Source organism: Citrus sinensis, chromosome 9 (genome assembly GCF_022201045.2).
Source record: "Citrus sinensis cultivar Valencia sweet orange chromosome 9, DVS_A1.0, whole genome shotgun sequence".
Taxonomy (NCBI): Eukaryota; Viridiplantae; Streptophyta; class Magnoliopsida; order Sapindales; family Rutaceae; genus Citrus; species Citrus sinensis.
Genome location: NC_068564.1, coordinates 32,557,564 through 32,583,819, shown reverse-complemented (window position 1 = coordinate 32,583,819; position 26,256 = coordinate 32,557,564). Strand labels below are relative to the sequence as shown.

General features: G+C 33.4%; 5 protein-coding genes across 6 annotated transcripts; 2 read left to right on the top strand and 3 right to left on the bottom strand.

Annotated features, from left to right (window-relative positions):
• Nucleotides 1-227: 227 nt before the first annotated feature.
• Nucleotides 228-6,286, bottom strand: LOC102622547 (uncharacterized). 2 transcript variants are annotated; one of them, XM_006474080.4, is made up of 10 exons: nt 5,701-6,283; nt 5,246-5,313; nt 4,141-4,211; nt 3,669-3,965; nt 3,107-3,270; nt 2,967-3,022; nt 2,801-2,856; nt 2,566-2,686; nt 1,760-1,857; nt 228-536 (listed from the first exon to the last, which is right to left on the bottom strand). In XM_006474080.4, the coding sequence occupies exons 1-10, from the start codon at nt 6,009-6,011 to the stop codon at nt 465-467; spliced, it is 1,314 nt and encodes a 437-aa protein (XP_006474143.1). In that variant the 5' UTR covers nt 6,012-6,283; the 3' UTR covers nt 228-464. The 2 variants fall into 2 exon arrangements, with proteins under 2 accessions (XP_006474143.1, XP_024953410.1); XM_025097642.2 differs by lacking the exon at nt 4,141-4,211 and having other exon boundaries at nt 5,259-5,313; nt 5,701-6,286.
• A 3,183-nt stretch (nt 6,287-9,469) lies between these two features.
• On the top strand, nt 9,470-10,499 carry LOC102622841 (pathogenesis-related protein PR-1). The gene has a single exon (XM_006474081.4). The coding sequence runs from the start codon at nt 9,684-9,686 to the stop codon at nt 10,269-10,271; it is 588 nt and encodes a 195-aa protein (XP_006474144.1). The 5' UTR covers nt 9,470-9,683; the 3' UTR covers nt 10,272-10,499.
• Nucleotides 10,500-11,744: 1,245 nt separating this feature from the next.
• LOC102623146 (pathogenesis-related protein PR-1) lies at nt 11,745-12,666 on the bottom strand. The gene has a single exon (XM_006474082.4). It carries the CDS (start codon nt 12,496-12,498, stop codon nt 11,998-12,000), a length of 501 nt encoding a protein of 166 aa, XP_006474145.1. The 5' UTR covers nt 12,499-12,666; the 3' UTR covers nt 11,745-11,997.
• Nucleotides 12,667-19,056: 6,390 nt separating this feature from the next.
• LOC102623422 (anthocyanidin 3-O-glucosyltransferase UFGT-like) lies at nt 19,057-21,264 on the top strand. The gene is made up of 2 exons (XM_006474083.4): nt 19,057-19,899; nt 20,189-21,264. Exons 1-2 carry the CDS (start codon nt 19,395-19,397, stop codon nt 21,046-21,048), a joined length of 1,365 nt encoding a protein of 454 aa, XP_006474146.1. The 5' UTR covers nt 19,057-19,394; the 3' UTR covers nt 21,049-21,264.
• Nucleotides 21,265-21,990: 726 nt separating this feature from the next.
• Nucleotides 21,991-24,604, bottom strand: LOC102623722 (uncharacterized). The gene is made up of 3 exons (XM_006474084.4): nt 24,437-24,604; nt 23,251-23,498; nt 21,991-22,197 (listed from the first exon to the last, which is right to left on the bottom strand). The coding sequence occupies exon 2, from the start codon at nt 23,493-23,495 to the stop codon at nt 23,262-23,264; it is 234 nt and encodes a 77-aa protein (XP_006474147.1). The 5' UTR covers nt 23,496-23,498; nt 24,437-24,604; the 3' UTR covers nt 21,991-22,197; nt 23,251-23,261.
• Between the last annotated feature and the right edge of the window lie 1,652 nt (nt 24,605-26,256).

Below are 26,256 nucleotides of genomic sequence, written 5' to 3'. Positions count from 1 at the left end.
ATCTGCGTAATGATTTCTTTTCCACAACTAGTCGGCGGAGTGGTCAGTAACAATCAAATTGGTGATTAAATTATACTAAATTAGATTGTGAAAAATGGTATGATTTGACTCATTCAGCATGAAATTAGTGAAGTTTCATGACCAGAGAACACCACATATAGTTCAGCAGCACATCAGTATATCTGCACTATATATGAAAATTAACCCAAAGCAATCACTAAGAGCTATTTGTAAGGAAAATAGTTCCATTATATAGCTGAAAAACCGTATAATATACATAAAATATGCCAACAAAAAATAAAACATGGTAAGCAACAACTCTGCAGTATCATTAACTTCACTTGGCTGACACAAAGTAATATACAGAGCAATGTCTTCATGATCGACAACCCACATTTTACACCAACAATGAAGTAACTTAACCCACCAAATACACCGGTACAAGGCTCCCAACTTGTAAACATCTAGAGAAGGAAGTTATCTATCATATGGAAGACCACATCTGTACCATCAGAATTCATCCAATAACTCTTCACCTGAATGCACATGTAAAATTACAGAAATGAGACCCACACAATTAGATCTAGCATTAAATCAGTGACCGTTAATTTCCAGAAAACAACTTTGTATAGAGTATTATAAATAAAGTATCACAACCAAAACGCATTAAATTATTCTTAAAATGTTACGTGTAAACCAATCACCATGATTATCATCAACTAGAGAACAGTATTCATTCATTTTCTAACAGCTAATTGCATGAAAGTTAATCGTTTTAACTTTTTTTTTTTAACTTAACTAAAACTGTGTTGAGATTCAACTCTTCTTTTCAACTGTTCATTAATTCTCAGACCCTCTTTCCTTGTGTTAGAAGCACAAACTTAGAAATGTTGAAATACAAAACCTAGTAATTATTTTCTATATTAAAATACCAAACTTTTCCTTGTAAATATTTTTATATTAAATTGCTAAACTTTGCCCGAGTCTATGGTGTCAGGCCGGTATCATGCCCACAGATAGAGCACTATCGCTAGTGACTTCTGATAACTAATGAAGATCTGTAACAAGAGCTTGTAAAACTCTAGTTGCAAGTCATCTGCTTGTTGTAACATGTCTCACTTGTGGCATGTATGCCAGCTAGGATGTGTAGCAAGTTCCTCAAATTTTGTAATGATAATCCATAGAAATCCAATAGAAACTTTATAATAGTTAAACGGTGGGGTTACTTGAAAATATGCTCACGTATGATAATTCCTTGATTTTATGAGTTTTAATGAAAAGAAGAATCTTTTTTTTTCCTCCTTTTAAAAGAAAGATATATGATTGCCGAACATTTATTTTCATCATTGCATTTTATAGATCTTCACCCCTTCTCTCAGATAACCTTGCTGCCTCACAGACAAAACAAAACCCAGAATGTCCCTATAGTAAATGAGGCACAAGAAAAATATTAACTGCATCTGAACTATCAAACATGTTTAGAATTACACACACCCACTCAGAAGGTTCGTTATTTAAAACTTCCACATAAGTTGTGGTAACTTGCCAATTATATGATGCAAGTTGAAATATCAGCTAATATGATATGTAAATAATAGCACATTATCATCTAATTCCTTGATATCTACATCTAGGAGCTTTGTCCCATTCACTTAAAATAGAGGAATCTAAAAGATGGAAATAAAAAATTTCAGAATGTAAAATGTTGATAATAACCAGCATATACGTAGTAGAAAAGTCAAGTAGCTGCAGAACTTGCCTGAATGGTATTGTGAGCAACATATCGTTGCCTACTTTTGTGAAAGCTAACATCCACACGTTCCCAAGGTACTTGAGTGAGGCCTCTAATCATTTTCTCTACAATATGTAATTTTAAAATAAGTATTTAACAGTAAAAAAAATAGAACGCATTAAGCAAGATACATGAAGAAAAAGTTAACAATGAGTGAAGTGATGATAAAATATTATTATAATAGCGAAATTGATGATTGAATGTAATTATAGTAAAACAATGGAGGACATAAGGAAAGAAGATGTAGCACCGTAATATAACTTCAAATTGAACCAACTGATGCTTTATTTTAGCAGCAGCTATTAAAAAGGAAAATGGAATAGGACTCATGGTACTTAAAACCAAAATATTTTCAGCAATGTTCCCTTAAAACAGTTGTAACAAATTTAATACAATTCACCCCTGTGAAGAAGAGTTTCTACTACATTGTTCAAAGCAAATTTATGTTAAATTCATTCATCAGAATATATACCAATGCCAGTCAGGACTACACAAGTAGAAAATTACATCACAAAATCTGCTTCTTGACATTAAAGGATTTCAACAAGACTAGCCTAAATGCTATACGAAGGGCAGAGATTGGCAAGAAAATTCAGGCATTGCTTCTACCGAGTATTATACTAATTCTTAAATATGTTAAGCAATGTCCAGCCAGAAGGATTCTTTAAGAAAACAAAGCTCATCATTTAAGTATAATTCCTAGACCCCTTCACATGAAGATTTGATGGTTTTGCCAAAAACTCTGCAGTACTTGTTTTATAAATTTAACATACCTTCCAAGTCAATTGATTGGTCTCCAATAACAGAAGATGCTTTATTTCTAATGTTGTCCATAGTTTCCCGTTCAGTGCGTACAATATGAGGATATCTCTCATCAGTTATGAGAAGATCGGACTGAACCAACGAGCAAGAAGGAAATATTGAGGTTCAGGTTTTATTAGAGTGAAAGTATCACCAAACAAACAAGTAAAGACGAAAGCCAGATAAGAAAATGAAAAGAAACTACACCTTTGGTGGAAGTTCATGTTGACGCCGGATTGATGAAGTTCGCCACCCAACCATATCTTAAAGAACAGTGAAGATAAAACGTAGTCTTGCATAAAAGGCAAACTAAGCACCTTATATAAATAGAATACTGATAATTTGAAAGCCAACATCAATGTGAAAAGGATACGATCATAATTGGCATTTGCATATGCCACTCGCCGCTTAAATGCACGTAAAGCTGATCTACGTATCACAAAAGGTGATGCAATTATTAAAATGCACTGATAGAAAAATTGACGAAAGCATTGTAGATTAATTAACACTCACATGAATTTTAAATTATCAGAATCATTAACCATTTGAAGGAGAAGGGGAGGTTTTCCATCATCACGATCATTGAGGAATAGATGCTTCCCAGTCCTCCCAGCAACCAAGTGAGCCGTTTGGGATGCTCTTCTCTCAAGAAATGGTAGACCACACAGAATTGGAAGCTGAGGCCGAAAAACAAGACAAAGAAATGTCAAAACAGCTTTCTAGAATTGCATTGCATCTTCCTGGATACAAAAGAATAAAATAGTACTAACATGAACACGCGTAAAAGCACTTAAGATACAGCACTAGAATAACAAAAATGGGAAACCCTTCAAGGTAGTGCTACTTCTTGACCCGTCATACCACTAGAAGTCACAAAGTGATGATTTCAGAGGCAATAATATAAACTAAAAGATAAAAAAATGACAACTCTTTCCCCCATGGTTTTAAGCATCTTAGACAAACCAGAATTCCAACATCATTATACGATCAATAATTAAAACCTTAATGTAACAAAAAAGGAAAAGCAAGCACAGAATTCCAAAATAGATAGCATGTAAGGTCATGCAATATCTACCTGTTTGTGTCCCTTCGAACCAAGATGAGGAGTCGCAAATGTTACGAAGTTCATGGGTTCCAATCCAGCAATTCTAGCTTTGCAAGGATGCTCAAGGGATTGCACGGAATCATTCCGATGCTCTTCAGTTGTGGCAATTGTAGGAATACCTGCCACCTTAGGAATACCTATGGGACGGTGCTCTGGAGAATGCTCATACAGTCTACCAATTGCATATCTTGCAATAAGACCCCCTAATGAATGAGCCACAAACGATATCTTTTGCACCTCAGGCCTACGTTTAACTACAGCCAGTACCTGCATTAGATATTAATCAGGAACTCAAAACTCACATGAATATGAAATATCTTGTAAGGCACGTAGAACTTACTAATTACATAAATAAAAATTTCCATGAGTTTTTTAGACAAAAAGATTTCAACAAATTAAGCATGCATTACAGATGAAAGATCAAACTGTTATTACCGAATACCTCAGCAGCTAGCCTTTCACCCATTAAATCTACGCCATCAAATGTCAATTTTGAAGAGTTGCATTCACTGCCTGCTCAATATATATATATAAACAATAATAATTATTATGCTTACTTCTCAATAAAGAAATCAGACTATTGCAGCCAGCAGCCATTAAGACAATCACTATCAGAAATCGGAATGTAGAGCTACACAAAATTTTGGCACCATTCACAGACAAATGAACATAAAAAGTTCAGCAGTGAAATTAAATTGGCTGTTAACTTAGTTGATCAAAGACCCGATAAGCATAACTAGATTCATTTTGCTAATAAACAAATTCTCTTCAATCTAGCTTTGTCCAAGTCACTGACCTTATGCTAGAATTTGAAGAGGCAGTGATAGAAAGAACTTCTACTTGTTAACCCAAATTAAACTACTTTCCAAGTATTTTTTTTGCTGATTCTTTGATTTTTTTGATAAAAGTATCTCAAAGAATGAAGCTTTTTATCTCAAACGCTCAAGTTTAGACAATTTCGGCCCAATTTCTCAATTTAATGATAGAATGATAGTCAAATCTCAATTTGAGCTGTTGGTTCCCATGCATATGTTACAGCATTGTGAATAGATTGTATGCTAAACAGAGAAACAAAGCAGTTACACATCCACTTTTTGGGGCTTCTGGACAAAAGCAATCGTCAACCCCAAAAACAGTGTCACCATTTTGGTTTCCTTTTATACGTTTTATCAGGAACTTATAAAGTCAATGACTAGTATTTCTGACAATCAAACATCACAATTGATGTTTAAAATTTGATGGCTATCACTCAAAAACAATATGAATGCTTAAAACATTAGATCTTTGACTGTTAAACATTTGTAATACTATAACTAAACACCCATATCAATATATCATACGGTAACATATAATCAAGTAACCTAAAATAACCTAACTGAATTCATGTTTTTCCCATCCAACTCCAAGTTAATTTTTTATAATAATCAATAGAGCACGAACTTAATATTCGTTAACATGTTCAAAGATCGATAATAAAAGGACAGTCATACTTAAAATGAATATTAAAAATCACTGTAAAAATCATCTGAGATATTGAGAGCACTCACGGTGCACAATTACTTTATCAGGAACCTTCTTCACAAACTGCTCTGCAGCAAATCTCCAATCTGCAGCACTGAACATAGAGAAAGTGCAATTAATTTAGCAAAACAAAACCGATATTAATTACACATATTAAAAAAAAAAGTTGAATTAGGGCGCTTTTGCAGTACTTTTGATGTCAAAAGCACTTGAAACAGAGAGAAGCTTGTTCTTTTGTGTTACTTTCACATTCGTACAAGTAAAAAGAAATTGAATAGCATTTTAGAAAAGTAATAGATAGCTGCTCTATAGAAAAGCACTTCTAGTGCATTTAAACGAGTTTATGTTACGCTTTTCTAAGGACGTTGAAATTTGAAAACTAGCTATCCAAGTGCTTTTGACAGAAATCACTTTTGACTCGGAAGCGCTTTTAAACGATCAAAAACCAAAACGCGGCGTAATAACTAATTAGCCCACTAACCTGCCTATGAGTCCATTAACCATAATAATAAGATGCTCAGGTGGAGGCTTGGCGTAGGTACTGAAAACGTCTACGCCGCCGCTGTCGGCCTCCATTTTGAAGTCTTTATTCGAACGGCGATCGCTGAAGCAGCCGACACTAAATCTTCGAATCCAATCCATCTCACTTCGATCCACCGAAATCAGAACGGCGGCGTTTATTTTTTTCCTACGTCGCGACAGAAAGGAGGAGAGTAATTGAAGATTAAACGGACGATTGAGAGTCGAGATCGGGGGGGCTGTCTGGATTGGAGAAAAATTGGCGCCGATCATGCGGGAGGAATTGGAGGGAGAATCCGTAGAAAAATAATTGTGAACAGAGAGCTTGGTTTTGTTTTTATTCGAAATGGAGAAAGGCCGGGTTCCAGTGTGTGACGTTTCGGATTTTGTTTTAGAGGTTGAGGAAACAATTGGGCAGTCGCCGAGAGAGAGTCATCACTCGTAAGTCGTAAGCCAAACGAGTCCTGTTCTGACTTGGCTAATTGGCTTCTCCTAAGTGGTAAGTCGAAATTTGGAAAGTAAAGTAATCGACAAATAACGGTTACAGCGTGACACTGGAAACAGCGCAGGATATTGGTGGAAATGAAATGAATTTATCGACTGGACGTCCTGTTTTTGTCAATCGTAATTTAAAAAGTATGTGAAAAATATGCTTTAATAGCTATTTTCTGAATATATTAATATTACTTGTCATAGGCCCTTACAAGTAAAGCCTGCTAACACCGGGCTCTTATCAATTGGTTGATCATTGGGCCGCAAACGAAGCCTAAGCCCAAACCTTTTCTTTTTTGTTGACTGAGACTTTTGACGCCCCTTCAAAATCTTTAGAAAACCCCTCTATGTCAAGCGTACTCCATTAACATTACACAAAGTAGCTCGCTCACTTCTAAACATACCTATTTTTATTCAACAAATATCCTTCACCGAGTGAAAGTGATTTTGATTCCCTCTCCTTCTGTATAATATTTTCATAAATAATCCTCACTTATGCTATACAATTCAGACTAATGATTTCACATTGGACATTAGTGTGTTCTTCAAATTATATTGGATGTATTTGAAGTGATCAAAATCATGAGACCCTCCTTTCCTTGCACAATTTGGTATTTGACATCTCTAAATCTAAATTTATAGATGTAAGGCCCTGTTTGAGAGTGAAAAAAAAAGTTATAAATATAAAATAAAAGTTAATATTATATAGTAAATATAATCTTTAAATCATAGAGGAGTCAACTTTTAAATTGATTTGAGGTACTCAAATTTATTAACAAAAGTTGACAGCTTGGGGCAAAGGAATTTATTTTGAACAACCTCCTTTTAGAAGTTTTAGCAACTCTTAATTTGTGGCAGTCCCCTACTCTTTGCAGTTTTATTAAGATAATAGTCTTATTAATATAGTCGACAAATTAAGCTTCTAGATGTACCTAACTGTTCGCCTTACATAAAGGAAAGCAAGCGATGAACTTTTAGACCACATGTTAGTTAATTTGTTGTTTTTGACACTTGTTCTTGCTTGCATTCATGACATCAATATTTGTGTTGCTTAAATAACTCATTGGATTGAACCACAGATCGTTATTTCATGTCGAGAGAATCAAAAATTTTGTCTACGATTGGTTCCTATCATTAGACTGTGTGATCCACATCTTTGTCTTGAGAAGAAATGAATTTGATTTTTGGACTTGTTTTCTTGTTGAAATGGTTGGGTTCTGTTTTCTCCTAAAAAGTTTTTGTAGTTAAGTTGGTAATATTGTGTTCTCAGCTTGGACTTTTTGTTTAATATCTTTGTTGCAATTGGTTCTGTTTACATGCTGTACATAACTGTGGATGTTTTTCTGAAGAGGAAATATAGCCAATATCTATATATTTGCAATGAGAGAATGAACAGTTTGCCTAACTTAGATGTGATGAAGATGAACGTTTTGAACCAAGTGATATTTCATTTGTTGTTTCTGGTATTCATTAATTTTTCTTAATTTACTATCAGTAGATTGATATTGGTTTTCTATATCAAAAAGTTGAATGGATTGGACCACAGTGTGTGCCTCATTGTTTGTTGTTCCATGTCAAGAGAATCCAATGTGAAGGTGAGAAAGACTTAGAAATAGTCAATTTGTTTAATTCCATTGTTGGATTTGGTCCTACTTCTATATATGTGAATTTGGATGATTTAAGTTAGAAATAATATAGGCAATATCTAAGTAATTTCTTAATAATGAACGTTGGTATGAAGTTCATTTTAGTGCTCAAGAATGTGGTTAACGATCAGCTTAATAATTTATATTTCTGTTTATGCAACTCTTTTGTAAGAAAATTTACTTGAACCTAGTAAAGAGTAACTACTGTACATTAGAAGTAGCCTAACCCTAAATTAAATACAATTCTTCTGTCTTGAGTAACTACAACATTTTAATTTGATGATTCAGGCACAATGGAAATTCTAGAACTCAGTGTTGACTGATTTGGAAATTGTTATCAACCTTTCTCAAGAACTCCCCCAATTTGGAAGTTCTTATCTTGGACAAGATGCGGCTTTGTCAAAAAATACTTTGTTCATAATCATATGTGCCTTACTACCTGAGTCAATTTGTTTGATTTTACTACTAAAATGTTTGATTCTTCATGTTTCATTAGGCTCGTTAATGGTTTCCTTTGCTACTAGGAGACATTAGTTCTGGATATGTTTAGTGGGCTGAGCCAGAGAGTGTGCCCTGTTGTTTGTTGAAACACAATGCAAGTCTTGGAAAATTTATCAATTGGTTTTTGGGTTTGTAACCACAAGAAAATTTTAAAGCTACAAAAACAAATTCCGGCTTTTCCAAAGCGGTCCAAAGACATGCAAGATTGATTTCTTTGAATATATGTTTGTAAGATGGTGTTGGATTAATGCTATCGTGCTTGAAGCTTTTGCATTTTCGTTTTTGGTTCTTTCTATTGCAATGTGTGCAAAATTAATACAAGACGCCACTTTTCAAAAGCCCAAGTTAAGTTGAAGATTAGGGAAGATATGGAAGAGAAAAGGAGATGCAATTTTGTGACAAATCTAAATTCTGGTGGAAAGAGGTGAAATCTATTTGTTATGATATATGTTTTTACTTTGAAAACAGGGCAAGATTTAATTTTCTGGAGAAGATGTAAACTTTTGAAACCTTTGTCCTAATTGAAATAGACAAACGTACGTTGATTATGTGTACCAATTAATAATTGAAGAAGAAGAAGAATTATTATTATTTATTACAAAGTGAAATTAATAAATTTAAGTGATGGTAAAATAGTGTGTTCAAAGAATAAAAATTTAATTTTCAACTTCACTTGGGATTTACCTTTTTTTTTTCATTCTCCTTTTTATTTTTGTAAGTAAGCAAAGTCAATGAGTTAGATTTTAGATTCTCATTCCTCAATTTTAAAGGTAAATACATCATAAATGGAGGGTCAATGCTAGTATTAAAATAGCCTGATAATGTAGCACATAAAATTAAGAACATTGAAACACTAAATTATTTTATGACATGTTATGTCAATCACGTGTACGATTTAGGTTCTTCTTTTTGGCCTTTTACATTTTTAGCTCTATTTTGGTTTTAGTCTTTTTTTTATGTCGAATAAAATGATGACACGTTGATTCTGGAATGATCCATGCCGACCGCAATATTGTCCTATTTAGGGTTCACGGGCGCAACATAAACCAGCTGGTCCAGCTCACGAGACACCTTCGAAATTCAATCATTCAATTAGGCCATGCAAAAAAACAAACACTCTCCCATTCACACTAAGCTAAAATAATTCAACTCTCTGCACTCATTGGAGCTTGCAATTCACTGAAATTAGTGGCATTTGCTCTTTATTTTGTAGCCCCACCACCATATATATCTTCACACACACCCACACACACACGGTCGAATAGAATTAGATTACTCCTTCAAATTTCGTGCGACAGACACAAAAATGAAGCCCCAATTGCAGCCTCTCTGCAAGATTATTGTTCTGTTCATCATCACCACTAAGACTCTGTTGGTCACTTCTCAACCTGAGACGCACCGTTTAAGCCCGGACAACGACAACGCAACCATATACAGGGTCTCCAAGCAACTATGCTGGGGTTGCATAGGTGAGGCACTTCAGTTCTTGTTTGATCACAACTTAGTTAGGGCCATGAAATGGGAGCTACCGTTGATGTGGGACTATGACTTAGAGAAATACGCGAGGTGGTGGGCGAACCAAAGGAAAGCGGATTGCAAACTGCAGCATTCGTTCCCGGAGGACAATTTCAAGCTTGGCGAGAACATATTTTGGGGCAGTGGGTCGACGTGGACGCCGAGGGACGCAGTGAGTGTATGGGCCGGAGAAGAGAAGTACTATACGTACGCCACGAATACGTGCCAAGAGGGGCAGCAGTGCGGGCATTATACGCAGATTGTCTGGAAGAATACGAGGAGGATTGGATGTGCTCGTGTTGTTTGTGACAGTGGTGATGTGTTTATGACTTGTAACTATGACCCTGTTGGTAATTATGTTGGTGAAAGGCCGTATTGATGTCTTGTATTGGTACCATATATGAATTGGGAATTGGGGGTATATATGTGGACACATGGTATTGTAACATGGTATGGTGTAATTAAATATGTAGGTTTAATTAGCATGTATTTTATAAAAATGAAGTATATTGTTCTTATGGAAATTAAAATGTTAGCGACAGTAGCAAGTATGATGGTTTGTATTCGACTATCTTTACTATCAATAAGAGTTCTACTTTTATGATTATCATTTTGTTAGTAATCTTCTATATGAATGTCATTAATCTACCGTAGAGAGTGACCGTGCTAGTTATTATGCATGTTTTAAAATCTACTGTATCTTATTGTTTTCTATAACTGATTAAGCAGCTCCTTAAGATAAGGCAAAGTATTAGAAATAAATGATTACATAAGGTCGCTCCAGGGCAGAAAGCTATTCGAGCTAGCCTGTGACAGCAGGACTAGCCAAATAAAAGTTCTAGGAAAAATGAACAACTGAATTGAAATTTTACCCATTGTTATTTTTATTTTATGTTTGGCCGCTCATGTTTGCATATAATTTTTTTATAACATGAGGTTATAGTGTCTGCATTATGGTCCTGCCGGAGTCCCTCTTTATGTTGTAGCGTTCATCTCTTTATCAACACACACACACAAACACAGAGTTTCTCCATTATGACTCAATCGAACCAAATCTTAAGTAACACTTATTTATTTGCACTCAGCAAAAATAAAGTATTTTTATAGTTAATGATTTTTTTTCAAAATTTAATCCAATCTAACAAGGATCAAATTAAAATATAAACTAATTTTTACAATTAAAAGAAATTAAATGGATTTTAATTAATAGTAATCAGCAGTAGAGAACACAGATAGAAGAAATGTTTCTTTTTCTCCCTTTTTCCCCATCATAATGACAGAATATGTGACAATTTTCGCAAATTTAATTATGGAATTTCCATTTAAGGGTGGAACCCACATACCTTTTTCGTAAGTGGCATAATTATTTTGTCTATCTTATTCATTGTCTCCTCCTTCTTCCTTTCTAGGTGTTAATAATCTTTCAGCATGCAAGAGGCACTATGTTTTGGAACGCAATTCATGATTTCCGATAGAAAGATAGAAACAAAAAAGCATTGCACTTGATGAAAAATATATGTAATCCATCACTCAAAAAGAAAAAGAAAGAAAAAAAAAAAGAAGCGAAGCAAAACAAAACGAGAGGAAGAAGCCTGCAACTGTAAGCATAAGTGAATGGTCTAAAAAATTAGCCGAAAACGAATCAAAAACACACAATATCACGCCCTAAGTATGCACATATAATTCAAAATTATTTTTTTACTAAAAAAATTGGCCAAAGAAAAGAAAGTGAAGACATCGAGCCTGAAATTCACTTTCCCTTAATTAGTTGGGCGAAATTAAAGAATACGTATATAGATATAAATACACTTCAAGAGAGCTTACTAACAATAACACTTGACAGTTGACAGTATATACATATATATATAATTCGAAGGCATAATTAAGCTTTGCCTTTTTTTTTAATTACTTTTTTTTTTAATTTTACATAATTAATAGTGCAAAAACACGAATAAAGAAAAATAAAGTCTCTTAAAGACTTTATACATCAAGACACACAAGCAGCCCATGTTCTAGTTTTCCATTGGCAAAAAACACAATCCCAAAAAATAAAAGGGGACACGCACAAAATTTCTTGAAAAATCATCAAAAATCAATTTAGATAACTAATAAGGCCTTTCTCCAATATAATTACCAGGAGGATCGTAATTGCAAGTTATGAAAACACCTCTTCCACCAAAACAAGTCACTTTCGCGCATCCAACTCTCCTTGTTCTGCTCCGCACAACCTGTGTATAATGCCCACATTGCTGCCCGCCGGAGCACGAATTCGACCAATAATCATACGACTTCTTCTCCGAAATCCACGCCATGACTGCCTGCGCCGGCGTCCACCCGTTGCCGCTGCCCCAAAAAATGTTCTCCCCGTAAGGTCCGTTAGAATGCTTCAGCTCACAATCATACCTCCTCTTGTTTGCATATTGCTGTGCATATCTCGCCAGATTGGGGTCCCATTGCATTGGCCTCATTCTAAGAGCGTAACGAGCTGCATTCTGAGGCACCAGGAACTGATTTGCTAGGCTCCAGTAATTACTGTTGCTGCTAGCATTGCTGCTTGAAATGAGCAGCAGCAAAATGCCGACGGTGGCAAGGATTAATTTGCTCATTTCGGAGATGTGTGTTTGTGAATACTGTGTTGTGATTTTAATTACAATTAATGTGGCATTGCATTTATAATTATTGTTGCTGTTGAAATTCTGGTAGTAGTTGGTTTTGGAAGAGGGTATAAAGTGTCAACTATGAGGTGGCATCCATGTTCGATAATGATTGCCGCATTTGTTTTGAGGGGCGACAAAGTTTTCAAGCTAATTAAAACTAATTTCTAATTAATATTTCATAGCTAGTGTTGGCCTTATCTTTAAGTTTTTATTTTCATTCATCCGCCGCAAGAAACGGAGAAGATGAAAATCATTCATCATCTCTTCATATAATTAACTTTACTAAATTAGAAGAGGGAGGGGAATCGGAGTAGTTAGTAAAACTTGTTATCCAAAAGAAAACACATTAACACTATAGGTTTCAAAATAGTAATAGTAATAGTAAAAATTATTTAAAGTGTAATTGTTATCTTTTTCTTCAAATAAATATTCAGTAAGAATAAAATACAATCGACCGAGTGGACAACATCTCAAATTTTTTGTTACTTATCTCAGTGTTTTGTTCATTAAAAAAAAATTAGAATGCAATGGTACAATCATCTAGAGTTATTGTAAAATGACGACTCCCTGCATTTACAAATTTAGGATAGAAAATTTATATATAAACTAATATGATAAATAGTTGGATATTATATAAATCTTAACGTAACAATAAAATAAAAAAAAAAGAGTGATGATACAACCACAAATTCTTGTACAAAATTATTTTGTATAAACTGATAAAACATTAATTCATTGGTTGAATTAAATATTCTTGAACCACGTGATTTATTTATATTATTTTATATTTTCATTCAATCAATGAATTAATGCCACATCAGTTTGTACAAGAGTTTTGTGACTGTATCATCACTCAAAAGAAGATAAGATTTTAATCACTTGACACACAATTAGTATGACAAAACCACATTTTTTGAGATTTTGAAAGTAATATTATATCTTAAGTTTTTATGTATGATATTATTGAACATGATAATATCATTATAACATTTATTCTTAGGAGACATGTTAAAAAAAATCTAAAATTTAAATTAATTTGAAATTATGGTCAAAGGATCATATTAGGGACGGCCTTTTCTTGCCATTTATTTCAATGTTGATAAAGGAGGACACGCATAGAGACGCTAGTTTGGATTGGAAGTATTGAAAATAGAAGGGCATAGAGGTCTGAATATCCAATTCGATAGTTTAATAATTTTGGACCTGCTCAGAGCTTTGAAATTGAATAATAAAAATCTTAGCTTACGTGAAATCCAATTGGATCATACCACGTTGCTAAAGATATGTGTTTAGGCCAAAAATATTGAATATTAAATCTTTGTTTAGTATACATTTTTAAGTAAAACATATTTAACTAGAGCATTTATAAATAAAGTTTGTATTAAAAAATTTTAATTATTTGGTTGTCAGTGAAAGTTTTTATTAAAAATTATAAAATTACTTTAATAGGTATTTTTTTTAAGTTATGTTATTAAATGAATAATATAAGATTGTCAAAATAACTTAAGTATATTTTAAATATTTTAATATTTTAAAAAAGCTTTTCAATCTCTATTCCTAAAAGTTTAAGGGTACGTTTGGTACAACACTTCAAGTAAAGTTTATTTAAGTAGAATTTTTTATTAGTAAAGCTTTTATAAGTAGAGCTTTTACCCAAAAAAAAATTTACTTGTTTGGCCGTCAATAAGAACTTTTATTAAAATTATAAAATTACTTTAATAAGCAAGTTTTTTAAAGTTACGTTATACAAAAAATAAAATAAAAATATCAAATAAGTAGATAATATTAAGATATTTTAACATTTTTAAAAAGCTTTTTAACTTCTTCTTCCCAAAATTCAAAATTTGAGTTTTTATTAGTAGAGATTAAATAGAGTATTTAATTTTCAAAAGCTATGCGGGAAAAAAAGAAAAACAACAACAAAAATTTTGAATAAGAGCTTACGAGATTAAATAAGCACTTATGACCATTAGATAAATTATACCAAACAGACACTAAAATTTAACTTTTTACTAGTGGAGATAAAGTAGTTTATTTGATCTTTAAAAATTCTACTCGAAGGAATCTAAATAACAATTAAAAAAATATGAAAAGAGCTTATAATATTAAACAAACACTTATAATATTAGATAAGTGATACCAAATATGTTTAAAAGTCATAGATACTATAGTACAACTGGCAATATAAAAATATCTCTTAAGTGTTCTAACAACATTAAAAATAATTACTAAGTAAAAATAAATTTGTATCATTCTTAAAGTGTGTTTTATATATGGATTTGGGTATATTGAAACCGTTTTAAGATAGAGTAATCTTTCATAACCATACGATCAAAATTATAATATATTATTTTACTATTTATCACTTTACTGTGTATGATTATGATTTATACTTTACTTTAAAGTAATTTCACGATAACCATGGCCTTTATATATTTTTAGAAATGGATGTACAAACCATCAATTATTCTTTTTGAAACGCTGTGTCACTGACAAATTTATTCTCTAAATTTTATGCTGGCATAATATAATCCTAATTTTTTTTTTTAAATAAGAAAAATGCTCGGAATCTTTGTAAATTCCACCTCCAACTTTACAATTGTCAACCAAAAATCATGGGCACCTGTTCTGATACTTTCGAAGCTGGATTTGATATGACACAGGTGATTATATTATTTCCTTCACAATTAAAAAGAGAGGTCCTTAATTTCTAAAACTGCAAATTCAGCTAAAATGTAAACAATATTCATAGATTGTATGCGACAGAAATAGGCTGTGTCGGCCCACGATAAAAAAAATATAAATAAATTGAACTAATTTGTCAATAAATGAAATTAAGACCTGAAATCGATCATCTCAAGAAATAATGTGAATGCACGAGTAAGAAGATGAATTTTTATTTTTTTTTGTGACAGAAGTCAAATTGAGAGAATAGAATATGTCTTTATTCAACAATGATATCGGCGAAATTCCGGAATTTATTATGAAAAAGGCCACATCCTTAATCGACGGAGATGCAATGTATATTACCACCTCAATCAACGGAGCGGCTTCTATAAAATTTTGTTTTGCCATTTTTTATTTACTTTCGTTTGCTCTGTTTTACATAAATCAATACGATCCAGCGAAGATTCTTTAACCTATCTTATAATTAAAGTAACAAAAGTACTAAAAAATAACAAAAACACTGAAGAAATTCTCATTATCTAACGATGCTTAAACTGTGAAATAAGATATATCCTTAGGGTACTATAATTACAGTTAAACCAATACTGACGAATTCTCTGTTTTAATAAAAATATTGTTGAATTGAATAAATTTGTACGGACATTCATTTACAGTGCTAATCAAAATATTAGTTAAACTTAATAATTAATAAATAATATAGAATCACAAACTCTTATTGTAAACAAATGTGTCTGTTGGACCAAATTATGAAACGCCTAAAACCTACAAAAAATATAAGCCCAATAAAAGTATTTTATATGAAATAACTTAGGCCCATCATATAAGATTGACATAGGTACTTAAAATTCTAAGTAAAGTATCTAAATGCAAGATACGATAAAACGCCAAAAGCATGATTCTACAAAAAAAGACCTAAGCTTATTTTTATAGAGAATGACCTAAGTCCAATCTTTAAAAAAAAAAAAAACTTAGATCCATTCTTTATAAAGAACGATCTACGTTTACTTTGTATAAAGAACGACCTAGGTCCTATACTTATAAGTAATGACATAGGTTGATTTTTTATAAAGAACAACGTATATCCACTCCTTACAAAGATTGACCTAGGCACTTATAAAATATTTCTTAGTAAAACGCGTAAAGAGCTATAAAATATTTTAAAGTAAAATGCATAAAAGAGAAAGTCTTTAACAAAACGCCAAGACATGATTCAACAAAGAAAGACATAAATCCATTATTTACAGAGAATGATCTAGGTCTATTATTTATAAAGAATTATATAGGTTTATTCTTTACAAAAAATGACCTTCATACTTTAAAAAAATATTTCTAAGTAAGAGTTTATGAGCAAATGTACATTTTGCAGTATGCACATGTGGGCAAATATACATTTTACGAAATGTGTTTTTAGGTAAATGCACATTTTACAAAATGCGCATGCGGATAAATATACATTCTATGGAATACGCCTATGGGCAAATATGCATTCTATGGAATGCACTTACAAGCAAATAGACATTCTACGAAATCAGCTTATGGACAAATACATATTTTATGGAATGAGTTTACGAGCAAATATATATTTTACGGAATGCGCCTACTGGTAAATAAGTATTTTGCATAATGTACTTACGGGTAAAACATTTTATAAAATACACCTACTGGCAAATGTACGTTTTACGAAATGCGCCATGGGCAAAGATTAAATTCTACAGATTATGCTTATAGGCAAAATGTTATAAAATCAATCTTTTTTATAAGGAATCAATATAAGCGCCGAATTCAAGCTCAAGCCCATTGAAGGACAAAAGCCAAAAAATATGACAAATGTCTAAAAAATATTGTTTATAAATAAGTATTGACACGTATAAGTATATGTCTCCGTGCATGGACTTCGAATGACACTTGTGACAAGAAAATTGCCACTTAACCTCTCCAATTGACACAAAGATACATATTTAAAGGCCAAGATCCCCATTTGAAGGTAAAGAAAAAAGGGGTATAAAATGAGTACAAAAAATCTGCCCATCTCATTCCATATTTTCTCTCTATAAAATTTGAGTAAAAAAAACTGACTTAAATGTTAGAAGGTTATAGCTGGCACGCCAACCCCCTTTGATAATTGTTTTGTTTTGTAGAATAATTAATCACAAGAAGAGATGTGATTTAAAACATTTGTCTTAAGGATAAAATAAGTCACAAAACTTAATTTTGAAAAAAGTTCAGAACTGTGTAAAAAAGTTCAGAACATAGATCAATTGATATCCATTGAGCAAAAATTTGCAATAACAATACCAAAACTCTACCAAAGCCAATAGAACTTGTTTGTAATCAAAATTTCCTTAATTTATTGTAGAGAAATTAAAAAGGTTTCCTAAACTTTTTCAGCATTGAAGACGTACCAAGAAGCAACGTCTTAAAGTTTTCCAAAATTCTTCGAGAAGAGAGACATTGATTCGTTTATTGTAGCTAGATTAGACTCGCCACCTAACGCTAATAAATATTTCTATATTCATTTATATAATCCATAAAGTTTCTCACCATAAGTTACACATCCTTTATACCCTCTAACCGAATAATACTAGAATATATAAAAGGTATATAGTTAATTAATGTATGTATAACATGTATAACTAAATTTAATATAACCACCACTTGCATAATGATTTTCAAAAATAAATGAACACATATCATAATATCATTTATTTATTATATGACTAACATAATACCTCTTATGTATTTTAAAATTTATCCTTCTATCCTCTGTACATATTTATTGTTAGCTAATGAGTTTATAATTGAATGGCAACATCCGCAATCTCAAATTTTCAAAACGATTTAAAATTATAAGAATTGGTAGGACTCAAATTAATTGTGTAGAAATGAATATATCATCCATTAATATAAATTTATTAAATATTTTTCCAAATATCAGTGAGGATATAAATTTATAATGCACTATAATAAACTTGATTAAGAATAGTTTTAATAAACTACTAGCAATAAAAAAATATTTACCAATCAAGATAAAGTGTTAATGGTACATTAATTTCATAGGAATTAGTCATGCGTGGACCATTAAGACATGAGGAAAATCATGTGAATGAAATGCATTTTCTGTGACAACATCAGAATTGAAATTTGTCATTTAATCAGCAGGCCCTTTCCAGGGACGGAAGGCGTTTGAGCCTCAATATTCTATGTGCCAGTGAGAGAGAGAGAGAGAGAGAAAGAAAGAAAGAAAGAGAGAGAGAGGGGAAAAAAAAAATCTACCACAACCACAAACAACTGAAAGATCTAAACGCATCCACGTTGGCTGCAGATTTCAGGATCCCCGGGAAACAATTAAATATTATTCCAAGCTTCAACCATGCAAATTAAGCCGATCCAATAGACGTGAATCACTTGAGCATGATAGTTAACATGTCATCATCCTTGTTCTGATCCAATTAATTTTTGACATCTATACAAATATATATTTTTAAATTCATCAATCACAACTCGGAAGAAAAATGAATTTAAAATACATATATGCCAAAAATTTAAAATACATACATTGCAAAAATTCATACGCTGATCTAGTAAAATATTGTCACGTACATAACAATTAGGGAGTCTTTAAGTTATATTTAATGTAATATACACAATTTATCTCAACCACACAAATTATGAGTCCCATAATTTTATGTGGTTGAGATGAATTGTGTAAGTTACATTGAATGTAGGTTAGCACTTACCTAACAATTAAGGTATTGCTTTTCCCTTATATTAAAGGTGGCACGACAGTTTATAATAATCTAATAATATCATGCTATGTATGGATGGTTTCCTCAATTTCCTCCAATTTTACAAGACACTAATCAAACATTCACAAACTCGGCCATTTTCATGGACGGTAGAAGCTACCGAACTTCTCCTTGTTAACCATTTTCTAAATTCTCACGATCTTTCAAAACTTTGCTCTCAATCACGTTAATTTAATTGACGCGCCAGATTTTCCTCAAGGAGTTGAAACTAATATTATTTAATGAAGATTAACAAACCTAGCCATTATCATGAACAATAAATGCTACCAACGTCTTCCTTCTCTTGCTAAATATCTTGACAAGCAAGAGGGGAAAAACATCAAATATCTCGTCGGGTAATAATAACACAAAATGTCAGAAGCAGCCGGAAGCACCCAGAGAAGACACGTAGCTGTTTTAGCATTTCCTTTCGGAACTCATGCAGCTCCCCTCCTTGACCTCGTCCGGCGCCTCTCCGAGGCCGCGCTGGAGGAAGAGGTTACCTTTTCTTTCTTCAGCACAGCACAATCCAACGGCTCATTGTTTACGGAGAAAGATGAGCTTCGAGATTGTAAGATAGTGCCTTACAATGTTGAGTCCGGCTTGCCCGAGGGCTTCAGGTTTACGGGCAACCCTCGGGAGCCAGTGGAGCATTTCCTGAAGGCAACACCTGGGAATTTTGTGCGAGCTTTGGAAAAGGCGGTAGCGAAAACGGGGCTGGAGATCAGCTGCTTGATCACCGATGCTTTCCTTTGGTTTGCGGCGGAGATGGCCGAGGAGATGCGGGTCCCGTGGATCGCATACTGGACGGCCGGACCCCGTTCGCTGCTTGCTCACGTTGACTCGGATATTATTCGGGAAATTATCGGAGTTAATGGTAAGTATGACCATAGACTCAATTTAGTTATTGCATTCATTAGTTACATGGTTATAAAACAACCAGGTCATTGGTCTGGTGGTAAAGACCGTTACGTAATACAGAAAATTATTTTCAAGCTAATATACATGATCGGTGGACATTAGGATATGTTATATTATTGATCTGACAAATTTTTAGATACTCTTTTTCTCAAGTTTTATTGTTATTGTTGATTATTATTGTTATTATCAATATTATTTAGTTGTTTAATTACTTAATTAATTGATTTTTCCACTTTCAAATGCAGGACCTGAAAATCAAACCCTGGAATCCATCCCAGGATTTTCATCAATTCGCGCAAAGGACTTACCTGAAGGAATAATCTCCGGACCCCTAGATTCACCTTTCCCAATAATGTTGGACAAAATGGGAAAAACACTGCCAAAAGCAACCGTCGTTGCCATAAACTCCTATGAAGAACTAGACCCCATTGTTGTTGAAACACTCAAATCAAGATTCCGAAAATTTCTCAACGTTGGACCTTCCACCTTAACATCTCCACCACCAGTTTCTGATCCTCATGGCTGCCTGCCATGGCTGAATGAACATGAAAATGCATCAGTTATTTACATCAGTTTTGGTAGCATGATCACACCACCACGAGCTGAGGTTATAGCATTGGCTGAAGCCCTAGAGGCAATAGGGTTTCCTTTTCTTTGGTCCTTTAGAGGCAATGCTGAGGAACAATTGCCAAAAGGGTTCTTAGAAAGAACAAAATCTTATGGGAAAGTGGTGCCATGGGCTCCTCAATTGAAAATCTTGGAACATTCTTCAGTTTGTGTATTTGTTACTCACTGTGGATGGAACTCTACCATTGAGGGCATTACCGGCGGCGTGCCAATGGTCTGCCGGCCTGTTTTTGCTGATCAAGCATTGAACCAGCGGATCATCGAGACGGCATGGGGTATTGGTGTGGGGGTTGAGGGTGAGAAATTCACAAAAGATGAAACAGTGAATGCTCTGAAACAGGTATTGTCAAGTGAGGAAGGGAAGAGAATGAGAGAGAATGTTGGTGCTCTTAAGAAACTTGCTTTTAAGGCTGTGGAATCTGATGGTTCCTCTACTAAGAATTTTAAGGCTCTCGTTGAAGTTGTCAACAGGACTTGATATTAGTATATCAAGTTTGAAATTGACCTACTTCGAAGGGGTGTAGAATTTGAATTGAAGTAATTTATGAATTTGTAATGCCTTGACGTTTTGTGCATCATGCTGAAAAAGTTCTACGAACAATGTAAGAACAGAAATGGGAGAATATTGAAAGAGCTAAAGGGGGATCCTAATACTCGACTTTAGCTTTTATAACAAGACTTTGAAGGTCGGGTTTCGTGCAAAAATAAACATCGAATCCAAAGAATTCAATTTTAATTATGAAAATAGGTATAAGTCAAAAAGCCATTCAAATCCTCGCATTAGAAGTCATAAGACTGGTCAGTCTTAACATCAAGTATGCGTAAAAGAACAATCTCACACTTGCCAATTGCCATTAATCGTATGGTAGCGCCACTTAGTCAAAACTAAACCTCAAGTTGACCAGCCAACCTAAGACTCCCAATAACAACCAAGCCAGACTCCTGATTTTCGTGACGTGCTATGGACGTTGTGAATCTTCAAAACTTGAGGTTTAGTTTTGACTAAGTGGCACTACCATACGATTAATGGCAATTGGCAAGTGTGAGATACTCCTTTCGTGCCCACAAAAGAATTAGTGCTCTAATCACACACCACAATTATGATTAACCGCGAAATGGAAATAGATTTAACCTTACTTAGAAATTCATACAAGTGCAAATGATATGTATAATATTTAGCTGAATCTTTAATGCGCCGTAAGGTGAAAAAACTCTTAATGATTGCAACATCTGAATCTGAAGTGACCACGCTATTCAACAATCAAATTGTATAGACAGCAAATGAGAAAATGAATGTTGTGGCGTCGAGTTCATAGCACAAAACTTTTAGCATTGCTAAGAGCTATCAAAGTTGATGTACAGGCAAACAGCCCCGTAATCGTGAATAATCAGAAGCAAAAGCTATTTTCGAAACAAAAAATAGAAATGAACACTACCAATTTCAGATTATTGTTCTCACACCAAAACAATGTCAGTAAAGTCTAAAATACAACCCCCGCAGGGGCTCATTATACAAGACAACACCTAGACTAAAAGAATTACTAGAATTTTCTTAAAGGAATGCTTCTTCCGTTTTGCAAAAGCACTTCTGGGAGACTCTAGATTTGGTAATTCAATTATAAGAAACCTGCACATGATACAATGATAAGACAAAAAGGACATTCAATTAATTACACAACCAAAAATTGGTTTCCGGTGAAACAATTCACATTTTGTTTGTAGCATGCCAGTTACTAGTGCTGCATGAGAAAACAATAATATATACATTTAATTTGAGGATGCAAAAGGATGAGGTGCGGTGTAACTTTTATTAAAAAAAAAAGAAAAGAAAAGAAAAGAAGCAACAATAGAGGAGTGAACACAGAAATGCAAGCAAAAGACAACATAGGATACCAATCAAACTGAAGAAAGATGATTCTGGCTATATGGAAACCTGAAATGAGTCACTCCTCTCCTGAGTCAAAAGAATCCTCCTATTAGTTGGTCAATCAATCTAAGGAACTGAAGCTAGGAAATCCATAATTTCACCATTGAAAATAGGACCAAGAAGAATGACAGACAGGAACTGGAAGTGTGTGGTGCTATCTTCTGCAGGAAATATTCCCATTATCATATTGCTCTCAGTCCTTTACTCTAACCCCAGTTTGGACTTTGGGGCTATTATTATCTTGCTATTATCATATCTTCATGTGTCTAGCCAGCTTAAATTGGAAGTTAGTTTTGTTTAAAGTAAAATGTCTAACCGTAGTCTCAAAATTTTCGCTCTGATGCACAGTTCAGATATCACAGGAAAGCGTATATGGCAATAGGTAAATCTATTGGATACCAGGGTTTAATGTGAAATCTTATCCAGAAAAAGATGAGGCTCCATTACTTTTTAAACTCCCCATGATCTTTGACAGCAAAAAGTTTTTCCGACTCCAGATCCACCGACAATGGCCTATTTGAGTTCCAGCCAACAAATTATTCCATTTTCACTTCTATAACCTCTTTTTCACTTAAGTTACAACTCAATGATAGAACTATTTTCAGACCCACTTCATATCCAGAAGAAAATAAATTCCAACCAATAGGGAAGTTATCTACATCCACTTTTACCATTTAAAAAAGAGGGATGGGATTCCAAAATACAATAAGTCATTAGATATAGACATATCATGTGTTTCTACAGAGATCTTACCCGGTAAAGCATCACCCAGATACCAATTTCACAACAATGCATATGGCATTGAGTAGTATAAGAGGAACTCTCATGTACTGGGTTGCATAAATGAGACCAATGATCTGCCCCTTTAATGACTTTGTCCGCCCCACAGAAAATTCTGAGAAGCTCCATCCCCTAGGTGCAAGGAAACGATCTTCATTTATTATTGCTAATGCATTTGCAAGAAGCAGAAAACCTTCCAGCAGCGTCCATAAACCCATTTCCTGCATGATGATCATTACCAAATTAGACAACTTTCAAACAGCTTCAATTTCAAAGAGTACCTCCCGATCGCCTTCACGACTAAGTACGCAGTAGAAATGAAAGAATAGAACAAACTGAACGGAATAACTCCTGCCCATGTTTTTTCAAAATACAAAACATCAAGGACATTAAGTCAAAATGTTTCTCTGCACACTACAGTTTCATATCAAGATGGAATAGACACTTAAAAATTCAAGAAAACCAATAAAAGTACTCTTTTAAAAACCTCATGGGCTACAACAATATAAAGAAATATGAAACATACTCAAATAAGATAACCATCTTGGCAATCCCCGCTAACCCCAACAACATCACTTAAGATTTCTAAATTCAATGATCTCAAGTATGTGAGGGTCCAACACAGGTCACCTACTGTGTGAATGCTAAAAAGCATGTGTTATATAGTTGAGTTCTACCAGTAAGGAAGCAAAATGCTACAGACCAAACAACCCGTGAAAGTATTTTAGTTAGAATATTCGATGGAGATCGTCAGATACAGAGTGTATCAATGTACGTATTGCAAAAAATATAGCTCACTCATTCACAGTAGATCGAATAATCCAGGCAGCCATAAAACAAGTAGATTCATCCCAATGACAAGGGTGAGAGATTACATATCATTAAGAAAATATAGCGAAAAATCTTAAAAACAAAGTGCCAGTGAGTAGCTTATTAGATAATCTCATAAACTCATCAACATCCCAACAAACCCATCAAGATTTAACTGAAAAGCATTCAACCTGGGTTACAAAAATTGATAATTTATAAGTTCGAAAGAATGCAAACAAAATGCCCATTAGTATGCAAGTTCCGCATTACCAGATCGAAATCTAAAACTTCAAAAAAAATAAATAAATAGATAAATAAATGCAGTGGAAAAAGTAAAATCCAAACTGACCTTATTTATTTGTATCAGAGACTTGATGTCTAGATACCTTCTTTTCCAAAATTCCCAAACTCTGCCTCACAAGTTACACCGAAGAAGATTCAGATTTCAGAGAGATCAATTGTAAAGTAATTGTAAAGAGCCGGGTATCCGGTGGGGTGCTCATGTTAGCCCAAACCCAAAAATTCACAAGCCCAAGATTCTCATTATATTTCTTTTTTTTTTTGGGTTGATTTTTTACAGTGTGAATTTATATTTTTGTGATTGATTAATCAGTGGTAAAAGCGAGACGTGATGTACGGAAAACATTCGAAATGATCAGAAGCTCGATTAATCTTATAATTTAAAAAAAAAATCGTCAAATTAAATTAACACCTCTTGTAAAATTCACAAATCATATATATTTGTTATAGCAGCAAACTTTTTGATTGAAAATTTAAGTAGGAAAATTCGGTGATGATCAAAGTTTAATGCCCTAAGTCACTGCTGCTACCTGCCATTTGTCATGGGAAGCCATTTAAGCCAAGTTTGTTGCAAATTCTATTATTACACATACACGCCTTAAAATACACTGTGACCATTTGCTGTCGATATTAGAAAGAAGCTCTCCCAAGTTAAATTTTCATTAATGATGCTCTTCAGGGACAAAAGGGGGAAGTTATACATAAGTTGTCATAATTAATTAAGGAGATCACTAGGGATGGCAATGGGGAGGGGAGGGGAGGGGACCGATCTCCCCGTACCCATCCCCGATATTTTGCGTATGTCCCCGTCCCCTCCCCGTCCCTGTTAGAATTACTTGAGAGAATCTCCATCCCCTCCCCGAATAATAACAGGGGATCCCCAAGGGTCCCTGATCCCCGAATAACTAATACATTTTTTTTTCAATTTTGAGTTAATCATATTAAAATAAAAAATTCAAATAAAAGTAAAGTTCGAAATATATCTTACATTAATATCTATTACAAAAGTCACATACATTAAATTAGTAAGTAACGCAACATGCAAAGAATACAAACTTCTTTTACAAACTATCGTGAACAAATTAATAGTTTAATACAAAATTGTTATAAATAAAATCGAATTTAGATTCAAAATTAACTTTTTCAATGGTGGCGTGGGCACTTTATAAATGTGGACTATTCCCTTTACAACACAATAGTTAAATCGGAGCAAATCAAAAGTAAATATTAGATTAGATTAGATTAGATTAGATATTAAAATTGTGATTCGCTATGGGCAATTATAACATCTAAAAATAAATAAAAAATAGATTTAAGTTTAAAATATTTAAAGAATATTAAAATTAACAAAATGTTTGGCTAATAGAATCTACTCGGTCTTTTTAATGTCCTAAATAAAAATTTAGGACTTTAATTAGTTAATTAGGCCTAAAAGTTTAATAATATAAATATTTTGATATTTTTTATTTTTACCAATATTTATAATTTTATAATTTAAATTTTATAATTTATTTACTAGTAATTTTTAAAAATTAAAATAAAATAAAATTAAAAATTAAAATGGGGAAATGGGTAGGGGATGGGGATTCCACCTCATCCCCGTCCCCTCCCCGAATAAGAAATTGGGTATGAAATTATTCCCATACCCTCCCCGAATGGGGAAAATCCCCGAGGGTACCCATCCCCGTGGGGATTTTTGCTATCCCTAGAGATCACTTGGGATGCTCTTTATTAACCACTTGTGTAACGAGGAAAATACAAAATTATATCTTCAACTGCATTTTAAACATGATTTTAGTGTTAAATTTTAAATTTTTAGTTAAATATCAAAGAAAATAAAGGTGAAAACATTCTCGGGACAGCAAACAA

Coding starts and splice junctions, on each gene's coding strand:
- LOC102623722 (XM_006474084.4), bottom strand. CDS start 23,495: ATGGGTTTATGGACGCTGCTGGAAGGTTTTCTGCTTCTTGCAAATGCA.
- LOC102623146 (XM_006474082.4), bottom strand. CDS start 12,498: ATGAGCAAATTAATCCTTGCCACCGTCGGCATTTTGCTGCTGCTCATT.
- LOC102622841 (XM_006474081.4), top strand. CDS start 9,684: ATGAAGCCCCAATTGCAGCCTCTCTGCAAGATTATTGTTCTGTTCATC.
- LOC102623422 (XM_006474083.4), top strand. CDS start 19,395: ATGTCAGAAGCAGCCGGAAGCACCCAGAGAAGACACGTAGCTGTTTTA. Junction 19,900..20,188: donor GGAAATTATCGGAGTTAATG/GTAAGTATGACC, acceptor TTTCAAATGCAG/GACCTGAAAATCAAACCCTG.
- LOC102622547 (XM_006474080.4), bottom strand. CDS start 6,011: ATGATCGGCGCCAATTTTTCTCCAATCCAGACAGCCCCCCCGATCTCG. Junction 4,212..5,245: donor TGATAAAGTAATTGTGCACC/GTGAGTGCTCTC, acceptor TATATTGAGCAG/GCAGTGAATGCAACTCTTCA. Junction 537..1,759: donor TTGCTCACAATACCATTCAG/GCAAGTTCTGCA, acceptor ATGTGCATTCAG/GTGAAGAGTTATTGGATGAA.